Source organism: Periophthalmus magnuspinnatus, chromosome 15 (assembly GCF_009829125.3).
Source record: "Periophthalmus magnuspinnatus isolate fPerMag1 chromosome 15, fPerMag1.2.pri, whole genome shotgun sequence".
NCBI lineage: Eukaryota > Metazoa > Chordata > Actinopteri > Gobiiformes > Gobiidae > Periophthalmus > Periophthalmus magnuspinnatus.
Window position 1 is genome coordinate 26085166 of NC_047140.1, and position 13800 is coordinate 26098965.

Consider the following 13800-nt stretch of genomic DNA (forward strand, 5'->3'; position numbering starts at 1 on the left):
GAAAACAATTAGGCTACTGGACACATTTTTTCTGCTTCACCAGATTACAAACGCATTTAGTTATTAACATAATAACAACATATTTATAGAATCTAACATTTTTTCTTGTTGCTTATAATTATACATAATAAAACCTATTATCTTATCTAATGCAATGGACTTTTTAATGGTGCCACCCATTTAGATAGTTACGTGTAACGGTACATTCACACCTCACACACCACATTAAAACTGGGATCAAACTGGGGAATAAGCCTGGACCTAAACCTGGACTACACCAAGACTAAACCAGGACTAGAACAGAACCAAACCAAGTCTACACCAGAACTAAACTAGGCTAACATCTGGACCAAACCAGGACAAGTGTGAATGCAGCCTTAGTTAGTATAAACCTCAGCCTGTTGTTTATAGTTTGATTCATGCAAAGTGAATAAGCAAAGTGAAAGAATGTCTCTGTTCTACTCGTATTCACCACAGCTGTTGACTTAAGGTTTTGGATCCGGTTGGCACTGTGTTTGGATTGTATTAGCCAGCGCCAAATCTGCTGAGACCATTTTTTTACAGTATAATAGCTGTGATCAGCCCAAACCACACTGTTTACACTTGTCCTCACCCTCAGATGTGATAGTGTGCTAGCTATTGGTGTGTTAGCTAAATTCTGGCGTCGCTGCCCATATTTACACTGCAGACTAGCCAGTCCCAAACAGGTCGGTGCACAAGCCTTTGTCATTCCTTCTCAGCTGTGAACAGTGAGCACGTGGGCTGTGTCTCTGTGTGTGCGTTTATGGTGTTTATGCTGGATTAGCAATGTGGAGAAATGTTCCAAAGGTCAGAATGGATTCCGGTGTCAGTAGAGACCTAAGTGAGTGAGCGAGGAGCCTGTGAACAAGAGTAAGCTGAAGGAAAAGTCAGCCCTGCTCCTGAGTGAAGTTTATGCCGACTACAACCGGGTCATTGCGTTTTGTCACAGTGCCAGCCGGCTTTGAACATGGCGGACTATCTTTGGGATAAAGGTTCTTTTGATAAACTATAGCTCATTGGATATTAGCCTGAATGTATCTGCCACATGTCGAAGAAGAGGATAGAGAGCTTTGACAGTTATGGGAAATGTATGTGGTTGTGTGCGTGTACCAAAGGAGGAAGCTTATGTGGATCCCAGAAAGGCTCCACTCAGCCCTGAATCCAAGGACTTGAAAGGGCGTCGGTACTTTCAGAGGAAAAAGAGAAAAACTGAAGAGTTTGCGGCGGTGGACTCTCCCAGGAGGGCAGTAAGTGGCGCTAGCACTAATGGAGATATCAGTAATAGTGCCAGGCCTTGGGATAATATTGAGGAGAGCTGTGTGGAGATCCATGTTGAGCCTGAGGAGCCATCAGAGGTCAACAATCCTGTGTCTCAGCAGGACAGCATCGGCAGGGGGGGCTGGATCGGAGAGCTACCCGTTATAATCTCTAAGAATCCACGTGTCATCCAAACACCAGACACCATGTCTAAAAAGGCTCCTCTGGCCAAACCTGAAGATGACGATGAAGACGATAGTGATGACGATGAAAGCGAAGGCTCCAGATTGAGTGTTGAAAAAAAGCTCCATCATGTGAACAGAAGTTTGAGTCAGCGCTCAGCCAAAGACGGTCTGCTGGTGAAGAAACTGCTCCAACGCCAGCTCCGGAGGGCGGTGAGCTTTGGAGCGGTGGAGCACATGTTACACACTCAGGGGGGCTGCCACAGAGCGGGCGCCGAGGACACATTCGCCAAAATTATATGTGACTCTCAAGTACACCGGAGGAGGAGGCACAGGCCCCACACCTGCTCTGGTATCACAGAGCCAACCCCTAATGCTGCCAAGTGTATCTCCACTCCGGCCGAGGTAAACCAAGATATACATATTTATAGACAGCACAGGCCTGATTCATTCTGGTGGGTTAGTGACTGTGGTGGTAGAGTTTGCATCACATAAGCTGTTGCTATATATTTCTGTTGTTGTTGAGGTTTGTGGGTTGTTATCATTACTGGGCTGATTGCCTTATCTTATGGATTGTTTTGTTCACGCCTTACACTTATTGGTGATCTTCCATAAATTGCCTGACTAAAATGACCCCCACTTAAAACTGAAGATCTTTATTAACCCTTTGGAGTACAAACAAATGGCTGGACTCTCTGTGAAGCTGATATTCTTTAGCTTTGGCCCCCGCTTTCTGATTTGATCTAACTATAAGTGGTAACCCTAATCTGATATTTTGTGTTTATTTCAGAGATGACACCTTTTGTTGTTCTTGTAACTGTTTTTATGTGTTGTTAATGTAAATGCTTTTGTGTGTGGCGCTTAGTTGCTATGCTGGCAAGTTAATGTGACGGTTCAGATACTGTTGTTGTGGAATTTCTAATAGTAAAAACCTTAATAATATAAAATAACAGAGAAGTTGTCCTAAATTAAAAAAAAAAGTCTGGTTTATTGAGTCAGTTGTGCGCACGATCGTCAAAGAGCTGTTGTCCCTAATAGTGTTGTCTCGCTCTCAGCTGACAAATGAAAATACATAGTGTATTTATACCATCAGAACAATCATACCTGTTTAGTCTAGTCCAAGTGACTGGAGGCGACTGGACGCACAGACATGAGATACACCCGCGCATAACAACAGATGGTATTATGAAGGTTAGGTCAAAGAGATCCATAACAATACAAGTAAAGATTTAGGGTTAAGAAAGCATAACACTGTTTTGGAGACCGGCTCTAACAGTTGAGACTGCAGCTGTTTTGCTATTGTTTTGGCGAGAGTTGCAGCCTACAGTAGCCCTTGTGTTCAGAAAATAAACAACCAGAAAAATGTGGTTTCCTTACACCAGAACGCTACAGTATATATATAGACTTCTGAAATGAGGACAATTACATTTACCTACATCGACTGGTGCCAAATGTTATTATTATGTGTTTTTACTTCTGAGACAAAATCACAGACTCTTAGATATTCTAATTGGCTCTGGGCACAGCTGCGCACAGCAACCTCACTGTTATTGTCACTACTCCCTGTCCAATTGCAGCTCTTCTCTGTCAGTTTTTTTGCTGATTCACGCTAAAGTTTATAAATATTTAAAGATAAGGCAGTGGACAGGGAGCTGCGGTTGGATGTCACTGACAACATGTTAAACACTACACAAATAAAAAGAATACTTCAATGGAGAACAGTGTTTAGAAAGAGGCATGTTTTTATCTCAATGCTAACACTAATGCTAATGTTGAGGCACTAAAAGAAAACACCACAAACTGAAATACTCTACATATAAGAATATGTATTTTATGTTTAAAATTTTAATAAAAGTGACTGTTATTTTTGAGACACAGTGAGCTCACTACCATGCTGCTGTGCACAGAGCCTGTTTGGTTCAGTTTAAGTTGTGCAGGGCCATAGCAGTGATTTAAAGTTTGTATCTGTTGAAACTTGCACTAATAGACCTTGGAGTGATCCCTAATACACTGAAGATTCTTTGTACTGCATACCTGAACTTAACAGTAATAACTTTTTGAAATACATAGATTTGGTTATCAAAATCATATTACATAAGTCCATTCTTTCTTCTTGTAAAGATCTCGGAAATCCATGTGACCGGGGAGTCCGAGGACATGACAGCCAAGGAGCGTCTTCTGTTCTGGTCCAAGCAGATGACAGAGGGCTATGTGGGCGTACGATGTGATAACTTCACAACCTCCTGGCGGGACGGAAGACTATTTAATGCCATTATTCACAAATACAGGTAACAAAAATTTATAATTCATGTTTTACCCAAATGTTGTTGACTGAATCTTACTCTGCATCTGCACTTAGTGACCCCTGTATATTGATGGGGAAATGATTGCTTGTCCATACATACAGTAATAATATATTTCTACTGTCAATGCTACAAATCTGCAGCCAACTGGCTATTTCTCACTGTGTGTCCTGCAAAAGGGCCTAGTTTTACAACACAGCCCCTTCTCCTCAGGCCCTAAGCAAAAAAAACTGAACGTTTTATCGTTATGTGTTTTTCATTCTTTTTCCAGGCCAGACCTTGTCGATATAAGCCGTGTATCAGCACAGACCAACCGATCAAATTTAGAGCAAGCATTTTGTGTAGCAGAGCAGCTAGGAGTGGCCAGACTGTTAGACCCTGAAGGTAAGATTTATTGCTAGTAGAATTAATATTTTATTGCATAGCTTCTTATGTTTTTGGTATTTTTCCTAAATAGATGTAGACGTCCAGTCTCCTGATGAGAAGTCAGTCATCACCTATGTGTCCACTTTGTACGATGCCTTCCCCAAAGTCCCTGATGGTGTCGATGGAATCAGCCCTAATGTGAGTGACTGGTTAAATCATCTGAACAAAATGAATGTTAGGACACTGTACATTACAAATCAGCGCAGTAATGTACTAAATGTATTTTTATCAGTATCACCTAAGAACCATTACATTTAGAATAAACTATTTGTCTGTTTGTCCTATTGTTGCTTACGTTCTTGGTGTTTTTGTTCTGTTGTTTAAAAAAATGTTGATTATGATGCTTACAAATCAGTGGATTTATGTTTACATTTTAAAACGTTTGTGTATTTAGATTGGAACACCAATCAGAAAGAGAGTAACTTATGTAATATCTTTTTTTTATACAGGATGTGGACATAAAATGGGTTGAATACCAGAACATGATAAAATACCTCAGCCAATGGATCAAACATAATGTGGCAGTAATGAACGACAGAGCATTCCCCAACAGTCCTGCTGAACTTAAAGTAAGCTGTTTAATGCTAATAAAAATAGAAATAGATTTTTTATTTGTTTTCATGCATATAATGTACATTTTGGCTTGCTTTTGTAACCTGTATTTTCTTTTACAGGCACTTTATACACAATATCTTCAGTTTAAGGACAATGAAATCCCCATAAAGGAAATAGAAAAGGCAAAAATTCAAAACTTATATCAAATGCTTGAGGTGAAGACACTATTTCCTCCTATCGTTGCATGTTTAGTTTTAGCGGCACGATCAATGTCTAAACACTTTTCTTGTACTTTGTTTGTGGGGACAGGTGTGGATAGAGTTTGGACGTATCCAGTTACCCCCAGGGCACCACCCCAACGATATCGAGAAGGAATGGGGCAAATTAATCGTTGCAATGCTGGAGAGAGAGAAGAGCCTACGGCCTGAGCTAGAGAGGTATGTATTTAAAATGACTGCAGTGAAAGTACATAGAGAAAGCTTTTGTCCTGAGGTGATTGTAATCTGAACACTGCTTATAATTGCTTTATAATGATGGTGATAGTTGGTCACACAAAACCATTGAGGAGTGAATGGTGGTTTTTAAGAGTGTAAGTTGATCTTTCGGATGTGGGTAACAGAGCTTAATGCTGCATGAATCAGCAGAGATCGCTTCAAATAGACCGTGTACCCATGAATCACACTGTACTGTACCTAATGTGTCCATTGAGACTTAAAGCAAATGAGATGTAACTATCACTTTCATTTGACCCAGTGTAATATTCAGTCTAGTAAATGTGGTACTTTCCATGGTCTGGCTTAAAACTTAACCAATGACAAACTGCAACATAGTGTTTAGTTTAATTTTTCAAAATAGTGTAAAAATTGTGTTGTGATAGTTTTCATTTTATTGGACATGTCTAATATTTTTCACCTTCCTGTCCATTGAAATAAGTCTATTGCCTTGTGTGCAGTGATTTTCATATAAATACATCATTGGTAGAGCAGTCAAATCCACTGACGTACAGGTTGGCGGTGTGATTCTAGCTACCTTAAATGAATACTGTCATTATGTCCTTGGGCAAGACACTTAACCCACATTGCCCCCAGTGTCTGTTTACACTGGTGTATCAATGTGTGCATGGATGGGTTCTTACTTCTTCTCCAGGAATACATTTTTGGCAAAACATCCACTGATTTGTGACCTCTTTCGAATAGCTGCGGCTCTAGCTAAAACAGGATATTGGTTGTTTATTTGAACTTTACTGGTGACATAAGAGTTGCCAAGTTTTCACATCGTTTCATGAAATCCCCGAGATAACTGGCAGTCCGATAGTAACTCACTTGTCTCATTCCTAATAAAGGTGCACTGTCTCAGCCTGCCAGTTCATTTTTCTTCCCCCAAGGGTCACATATTTTTCAGGGTGAGATTCAGCTCCTCCTGACGAGCGCTTCACCTGCTGTTGACACTATAAAAGTCAATCAGTGCTCAGGGATAGGCTCAGTCAGAGGGATGGGCTGTAGAAGGAGGATAAAGATGGAAGAGCTGACTGAGGATAATTTGGAGTAGGAGAGAGACACAATGGAAAACATGGCCTTTTTGAGCAGTCTCTCCTCTGTAAGCAACGGTAGTTTTAACAGCATTTGCTCCAATGATACACTGCACACACTGTCCGAACCTTTGCAAATTAACAGCTCGGTCTTTCTCAACAACAATATTGCTTATGGATCTCGGTAAGGTTGTATACACTTTTTATGGCGATGGAAGTGAGTACCAAATTTTCACCGGACATTTTTGTACAGGCTCGAGATGTTGCAGCAAATCGCCAACAGGATCCAGCGGGATTGTGTCAATGGAGAAGAGAGGCTGTCTTTGGCTAAGGCTGCTCTACAGTCGGTAAGCAGTGTGCTACTAAGTGACTAATTGTAATTTTTTGTCTGTTTTGAACAATTTAAAATGTATAGAATTTAAAATATTTATAATACTGTGTGGAGATTATGAATGAAATGTATCAGTTTCTTCATTAATAATAAAAAGTGCTCTAAATTTTTCATGAATTATACCACTATTTACCCTCTATTATTTTTATTTTTATTCTTTTTAAGGATGCCAAACGTCTTGAGTCTGGTATCCAGTTCCTAAATGAAGCTGAGGTGGCGAGCTATCTTTTAGAGTGCGAGAACATCCTCCGACAACAAGTGGTGGACATCCAAATTCTCCTGGATGGAAAGTTCCCCTTCGCTGATCAGCTCGTTCAGAGAGTCTCGAAGCTCCGTGACGACCTGCTGGTCCTGAGAGCCGAGTGCTCATCTGTGTACAGCAAAGGCCACACCTTAACCAGCGAGCAGACCAAGATGATGATCTCAGGCATCACACAGAGTCTAAACGCAGGCTTTTCTTCAAATATACCCTCCCCTGCACTGGCTTCTGGACTCACCGCGGGGGGAATGGTCACTCCTGGATCCCCATACACCTCTAGCCTTAGCCCATGTCTTTCCCCGGGCCTCCCGCCTGTCTTAAGCCCAGGTCTGCAGTCTTCCCCAGTCCAGACCTTTATGAGTGGCGGAGGGGGCAGCATGGACACAGATGGTTTCAGGCATGCTAAACAGATGCACATACGAAAGCCTTTGTTGAAATCATCACTGGCCGATCCAAGTATGTCAGAAGACGAGGTCAACATGAAATATGTGCAAGACCTGCTGACATGGGTGGAGGAGATGCAGGTCAGACCCACGTTTGAAATTTACTTTTTCAGTCTTTTGAAAGTTCACTGCCACTAAGTTTAAAATATACTTTTTTTTGGCTCAATAGCTGCAGTTGGATCGCGCAGAGTGGGGCTCTGATTTGCCCAGTGTGGAAACATCCTTAGATAACCACAAGAGCATACACAGAGCCATAGAGGAATTTCAGACTAGTCTTAAAGAAGCCAAACTTGGTGAAGTAAGTAAATTGTAAAAGGTTGCAGATACATTTTTTTTTTTACAACGCTTTAAAATTTCTTTCTTTCCCTTAGATGCAGATGACATTACCCGTTAAACTAAGTTATTCAGAAAAACTAAACAGACTTGACAAACAGTATGACAGATTATTGGTGAGTAAACACAAAAATGATTAAAATAAAATGTGTAGAGATGTGTTTGTACATGTTTGTGAAGATGTTTTTGATTACACTTTTCAGAGTTCCTCCAGAGACCGACAAAGTCACTTAGAAAGCCTGCACGACTTTGTATCGAAGGCGACTCAAGAGCTGATCTGGCTCAATGAGAAAGAGGAGGAGGAGGTGGCCTTTGACTGGAGTGATCGCAACAGTAATATCTCTAAGAAAAGGGACTATCATGCTGTAAGTCACCATTTTGTGTCAGCGAGTGGTGATATTTAACACGCTGGCTTTATAATGAAAGTATATTGAATTTGAATAGGATCTGATGAGAGAGCTCGATGACAAGGAGGATGTGATCAAGTCTGTACAAGACAAGGCGGATCGGCTTTTACTCAAGAACCACCCTGCCCGGCTCACAATAGAGGTAAGATCAGCTTAATGTATGCACTAATTGTACACTTCCTGACTCCACTTCAGTAATTTAATTCACTATTAACTTTACTTTTTTTTCTATTCCAGGCTTACAGAGCCGCTATGCAGACACAGTGGAGCTGGATATTACAGCTCTGTGCTTGTGTGGAACAGCATTTAAAAGAGAATGCTGTTTATTTTGAGGTGAATATTTACTGTTTAATTCATAAATGTGAGTAAAATACAGTATATTGGCCCTAATGAGGCTTGTATGATGGTGCAGTTTTTCAGTGATGCCAAGGAGTCCATGGATTACCTTAAGAGCTTGCAGGACACTATACATCGGAAATACAGTTGTGACCGGACAAGCAACTTACACAGACTGGATGATCTCATTCAGGAATCAATGGTAAACTCAAGAAATAGAAGATCTGAGAGCATTTATAGTAAAGAATGTTAGTCATTGTTGTATTGTTTGAAGGATGAGAAAGAACAGCTGCTTCAGTACCGTAGTACAGTGGCAGGACTGGTGGGAAGAGCCAAGAGTATTGTTCAACTGCGACCCCGTAACCCGGACAACCCAGTCAGGTCCTCCATCCCAGTGAAAGCCATATGTGATTACCGTCAAATAGAGGTACTTGCTCCACTATAGTTCTATTACTGTACATAGCCAGGAAAAACACACACACTTTCATGGTACTAGGATGGAAAAGTTAAAAAAATATATTGTTTTTGTTTATAATGTGAACTGTATAATCACATTCAACCAATTAACTAAATTATCTTTATATTTTTCTTTGATATTTATAACATATATATAACTATAATATAACTTTCAGATAACCATCTATAAAGAAGATGAGTGTGTACTGGCCAGTAATTCTCACAGAGCCAAGTGGAAAGTCATCAACCCCGCAGGGAACGAGGCCATGGTGCCGTCTGTGTGCTTCACTGTGCCTCCCCCAAACAAAGAGGCCATCGATGTCGCCACAAAGTGAGTGAAATGCAGTATTTTCATGTGTGACATATGTCTCACAAAAAAGAAAAGAAAGACAGTAAACACAACTTCTGCTATTCCTTTAGGACGGAACAATTATACCAGAACGTCTTATCGCTATGGCACCACTCTCACGTCAACATGAGGAGTGTGGTCGCGTGGCATCATCTAATGGCTGATATAAGGGCTATCCACAACTGGAATGTGTCTTCTGTATGTAATAATTTAAACTTTTTCATAAAATTTGTCCAAACTACTGTACATATTTTTCTATTTTCTATTTCAGATCAAGACAATGCTACCAGGAGAGCACCAGCAAGTCATTCACAACCTGCAGATTCACTTTGGTGAGTTTGTGAAGGACAGTAAGGAGTCGGAGGTCTTCACTGTGGCTGACTGCGCTCAGCTGGAGAGGGATGTGGCTACCTGCAAAGAATACTACGAGGAGCTCCTCCGGTCGGCAGAGAGAGGCAAGGCTTAGCTTCATTTTCTACTGAAAAAACACATGCCTCTTTAAGCCCCTAAGCTCAGAGTTAATGCCTTTTGGAATTATAGTATTTTGTTTGACTAAGTACCTTTCAAAAGACCTTTCTGGCTTTGCTGCCTGTAGTTTTTATGTTATTATGGGTGTGGTAGGTAATTGATCATAATTATGTGGTTGTGCATGTATTTATGAATTTATGTATTTTGTCGTCAGAAGCTGTTTCCTTCCTTTGTCATGTAGAAGAAAAATGTGATCACTTATTTTACTTACACTATGACTAGTCAGTACAAGTATCCTATGGTTTTAGGCTTTAACATGTGATAATATTGCCATCTACAGGTACATCTTACTTAGTGCACTATGACTCATGTAGTTGGATCATTTGAACGTCACCACTCACATCACTGCCTTATTAAGTGAAAATATTGTTTTATTAAATTCAATGTAAATGTTTAACAATATTTGCATAACTTGTATTTAAACAGAGGAACACCAAGAGTCTGTGTACAACCATTACATCTCCGAGATCCGTAACTTTCGGATGCATTTGGAGGCTCATGAAGAACACCTCATCAGACAGATCCGGACCCCCCTGGAGAGAGATGACCTGGACCAGAGTCTGCTGAGGATCACAGAGCAAGAGGTTTGACTTTAGTACTAAATAGGTTTAGGGCTGCAGATGATGATAAGTTGAAAGATTGAACCTCTGCTCTCACGACTTGTTTTAGAGTCTGTGTATAGTCCAGATAGCAATTATTTGATTACTTAATTATCTGACAAAGATGATAAGTTCTAATTAAAAACAAACAATAGTTATTCAGGAGTTATTCATGTTTTTCATATATAATTTGGTTTGTTTAACTGTTGCTTTGCAGAAGAAGATGGCAGAGTTGGCTAAACTAAAGGAGGACTTTGATGTGATGAAGGACAAGTGTGAGGTCTTCATCAGGCAGGCTGTGGGCTCCTCCTCTGCCTCCACTCTGTCATCTGAACTCACAGCCCTGGTGCACAGCATGAACCAAGTCCACTCCATGTCATTCATTTATATGGACAAGTACGACTGCTTTGATTACACTTTATTGGTGATAATTTTGGATTGTAAAACTATAATAATCACCTTTGCTCAAATTTACAGGCTGAAAACTGTGAGCTTGGTGTTGAAGCACAGCCAGAGTGCAGAAATGTTAGTAAAATCCTACGAATCTAAACTGTATGAGGAGGACGCCATGAACTCTGACCTTAAATCCATCGACACAGTTGTTTCTACTCTCAAGGTAAAAATGATCACCTTGCTTTAGTAACTACTTCATTAATATCAAAGACTGTATATATAAATGGACATAGCTAACCTGCTAGCTGCTTAGTTCCCTCTCTACATAACTGCTGCTGTCATGCTCTTCTTTGACCTCACAATGCTTGTATTAACCCGCTCTATATGATCCTGGTATTGTTTCTCTATTGTGTCCATAAATCAAGACATGAACATTAATAACAGGCAAATCAGGCTCTGTGGTTGCGATGATTGTCGCGGTCAGAACTCCAAATGTGAAACTCTTCTCCAAATTTGCCCCTGTAACTACTAGCGCTGATGAGCTTTATTTGATTGAAGCCAAACACTGTGGGTGACGTCACACTCCCTAAGTCCACTTGATTAATACCCTAAGCAGTTATTAAGCCTGAATCATTCTTAATTGGATTTGAATGAAGTCTTTATTCATATTTTATTAAGGCTGATTAAGCAGTAGTGTATAAAGTTGTACCATTGCGTTTTCTTTCTCTGCGTATTGATTGTTCTCCTACTTGATTTCAGCAATGGAGGACAGAGATAGATGAACAGCAGGAGGTGTTCCACGACATGGAGGATGAGCTTCAGAAAGCCAGAGTCATCAGTGACCGCATGTTTAAGGCCCACAACGAAAGGGATTTTGACCTGGACTGGCATAAAGAGAAAGCAGATCAGCTCAGTGAACGATGGCAAAGCGTCCACTCACAGATAGACAGCAGGTTTGTGATCAGACAATGCAGTATACATGTAGTAAAAATCTGAAAATACACTCTCCTGCCCTACAATTTGATGCACTTTTGTTAAAACAATGTACATATACCAATCTTGCCAGTTTTTTGGCTTCGAAGAAATCAACTAAGATACTTTTCAAACATATTAGCCAGGCAAGCCAGATGGGAATTCTCTGTATATTATCAGCACCAGCGGATCTCAAGTGTCACACAAACTTCCACCTACAATAATATTTGGCTTTTCAAGTACCACCAGATCTAAAACACGACCAAACCAGGTCTAAACGTGGATTTAAGCAGGTCTAAAATTGGAGAAGTCCATCCTAAAATTCGACAAACACACCCGAAAGTATTTTCAAATCAGAACTGACACAAAAGAGGATACAAAACATCTTTAAATTGACTCTTGTGAGCTTTCAGACATGTTATAATGTACTTGGAGTTGTATTTTTCTTTCATTCACACATGTTTGAGTAACCCTTTATTATTAGTCTGTCTAAATCTCTAAAGCTCAAAATGCTCTGTTCACCTTGGATATCATATAGTGGTTCAAGTTAGCAGCTGCCTTTTACCTTTTGTTCAGTAGAGATTGGTAATTCCAGAGCTGAAATCATCCAAATGATTCTAAAGAAGATGTATGTAATTTTAAAACACAGTGGAGCATTTCCTGTATTACCGCAAGACATCACAAGGTGGAACAATGTTTTCTGTTTGAGAGACTAACTCAGCCTAAATATACAGGGTTTGTGTGTTAAATATGTGTGAATGAAACAAAACACAACTCTGGGTATGTTTTGGATGAGGAAACATAGATCCGAAAACAGCATAATATGGGCCCTTTAAACTTGTCTGGAAATTAAAAGAACTGCAGAGAACCTGTGGGACACGTACCAGTTTGAGAAACACTCCTCTACATACAGGATTAGGTTGTCCAGGCTAATAACAAGTGCCTTATGAATAAAATTACTGTTATGTATTTCATTTGTCAGTGGTTAAACTGCAAAGCCATGTACTGTTTTTACAATGCCGTAACTTCATGTTTACAACTTTAAGGCTCAGAGACTTGGACGGTATCAGCAAATCCCTCAAACACTACAAAGAGTCTTACAGCAGTCTGGATGAGTGGATCAAAGAAATGGAGACTGTGCAGCTAAAAGCCCAAGAAAACAAGCCCGAGGACAGCAAGGCCCTAGCTGAATTATTAAACAAACAAAAGGTTGGATATTTATAAAAGAAGAAAGTTGTTTTATGTAGTTTTATAACATTGCAACTTAATTTATTATGTGTGACGTTTAAGGTTCTTGTTGGTGAAATTGAACAAATACAAGGCCGGATTGATGAGTGTCAGAAGTACTCAGAGCAGTACTCCACAGCTGTCAAGGTTAGAGATTTGATTAATATTCTGTTTAAATGGTCTCATATCTATTAAAAGCTATCTCTGTCTATTAACTGATTCTAATGTAAATGTCTTATAGGATTACGAGCTGCAGTTGATGACATTCAGAGCCATGGTTGACTCCCAGCACAAATCTCCACTGAAAAAGAGAAGGATGCAGAGCTCAGCCGACGCTATCCAACAGGAGGTAAACATACAACTGCATTTTGAGTATACATGTGTTACGTATACAATATGTACCACCTACAATAATATTTCAAGTACCACCAGATCTAAAACATGACTAAACTGACAACCAAATACTGTGAACAAATGTTTTTCCAGTTTATGGATCTCCGAACTCGCTACACGGCTCTTGTGACTCTCATGACACAGTATGTGAAGTTTGCCAGTGAAACTTTGAAGAGAACAGAAGAGGAAGAGGTAAGAGATGTCTCCAGTGTCTTTGTATTTGTAATCTGTTTATGTTTCATGTGATGTGCTATTAAAAATCTCTTTGGGTCTTCTGGTTACACAGATTTTAGTGACTTGTTTCAGAGTGTGGGGGTCATATAAGCATGTCTGCTCCTTTGCTGTTAGTGGTGATGGTGTTTTGATTGTATAATTGTCTTTTGAGAAGGTTTCTGTTGGAAACCTTTGAATATCAGCTGTGCGGGTAAACTTGAAGTTGCTG

General features: G+C 40.0%; 1 protein-coding gene across 1 annotated transcript in view; it reads left to right on the forward strand.

Annotated features, from left to right (window-relative positions):
* dst (dystonin) overlaps positions 1-13800 on the forward strand; it is an 83119-nt gene that overhangs the window by 21897 nt on the left and 47422 nt on the right. The window contains exons 10-35 of the mRNA XM_055227364.1: positions 3582-3748; positions 4035-4147; positions 4221-4327; positions 4639-4758; positions 4864-4959; positions 5054-5181; positions 6526-6619; positions 6829-7446; positions 7535-7663; positions 7737-7814; positions 7902-8063; positions 8143-8247; positions 8343-8438; positions 8518-8643; positions 8716-8868; positions 9074-9228; positions 9318-9444; positions 9518-9701; positions 10201-10358; positions 10591-10769; positions 10851-10989; positions 11526-11719; positions 12785-12947; positions 13029-13112; positions 13207-13314; positions 13452-13550. Coding sequence (XP_055083339.1) covers positions 3582-3748; positions 4035-4147; positions 4221-4327; positions 4639-4758; positions 4864-4959; positions 5054-5181; positions 6526-6619; positions 6829-7446; positions 7535-7663; positions 7737-7814; positions 7902-8063; positions 8143-8247; positions 8343-8438; positions 8518-8643; positions 8716-8868; positions 9074-9228; positions 9318-9444; positions 9518-9701; positions 10201-10358; positions 10591-10769; positions 10851-10989; positions 11526-11719; positions 12785-12947; positions 13029-13112; positions 13207-13314; positions 13452-13550 — 3882 coding nt within the window. The remainder of the gene's footprint in view (positions 1-3581; positions 3749-4034; positions 4148-4220; positions 4328-4638; positions 4759-4863; positions 4960-5053; positions 5182-6525; positions 6620-6828; positions 7447-7534; positions 7664-7736; positions 7815-7901; positions 8064-8142; positions 8248-8342; positions 8439-8517; positions 8644-8715; positions 8869-9073; positions 9229-9317; positions 9445-9517; positions 9702-10200; positions 10359-10590; positions 10770-10850; positions 10990-11525; positions 11720-12784; positions 12948-13028; positions 13113-13206; positions 13315-13451; positions 13551-13800) is intronic.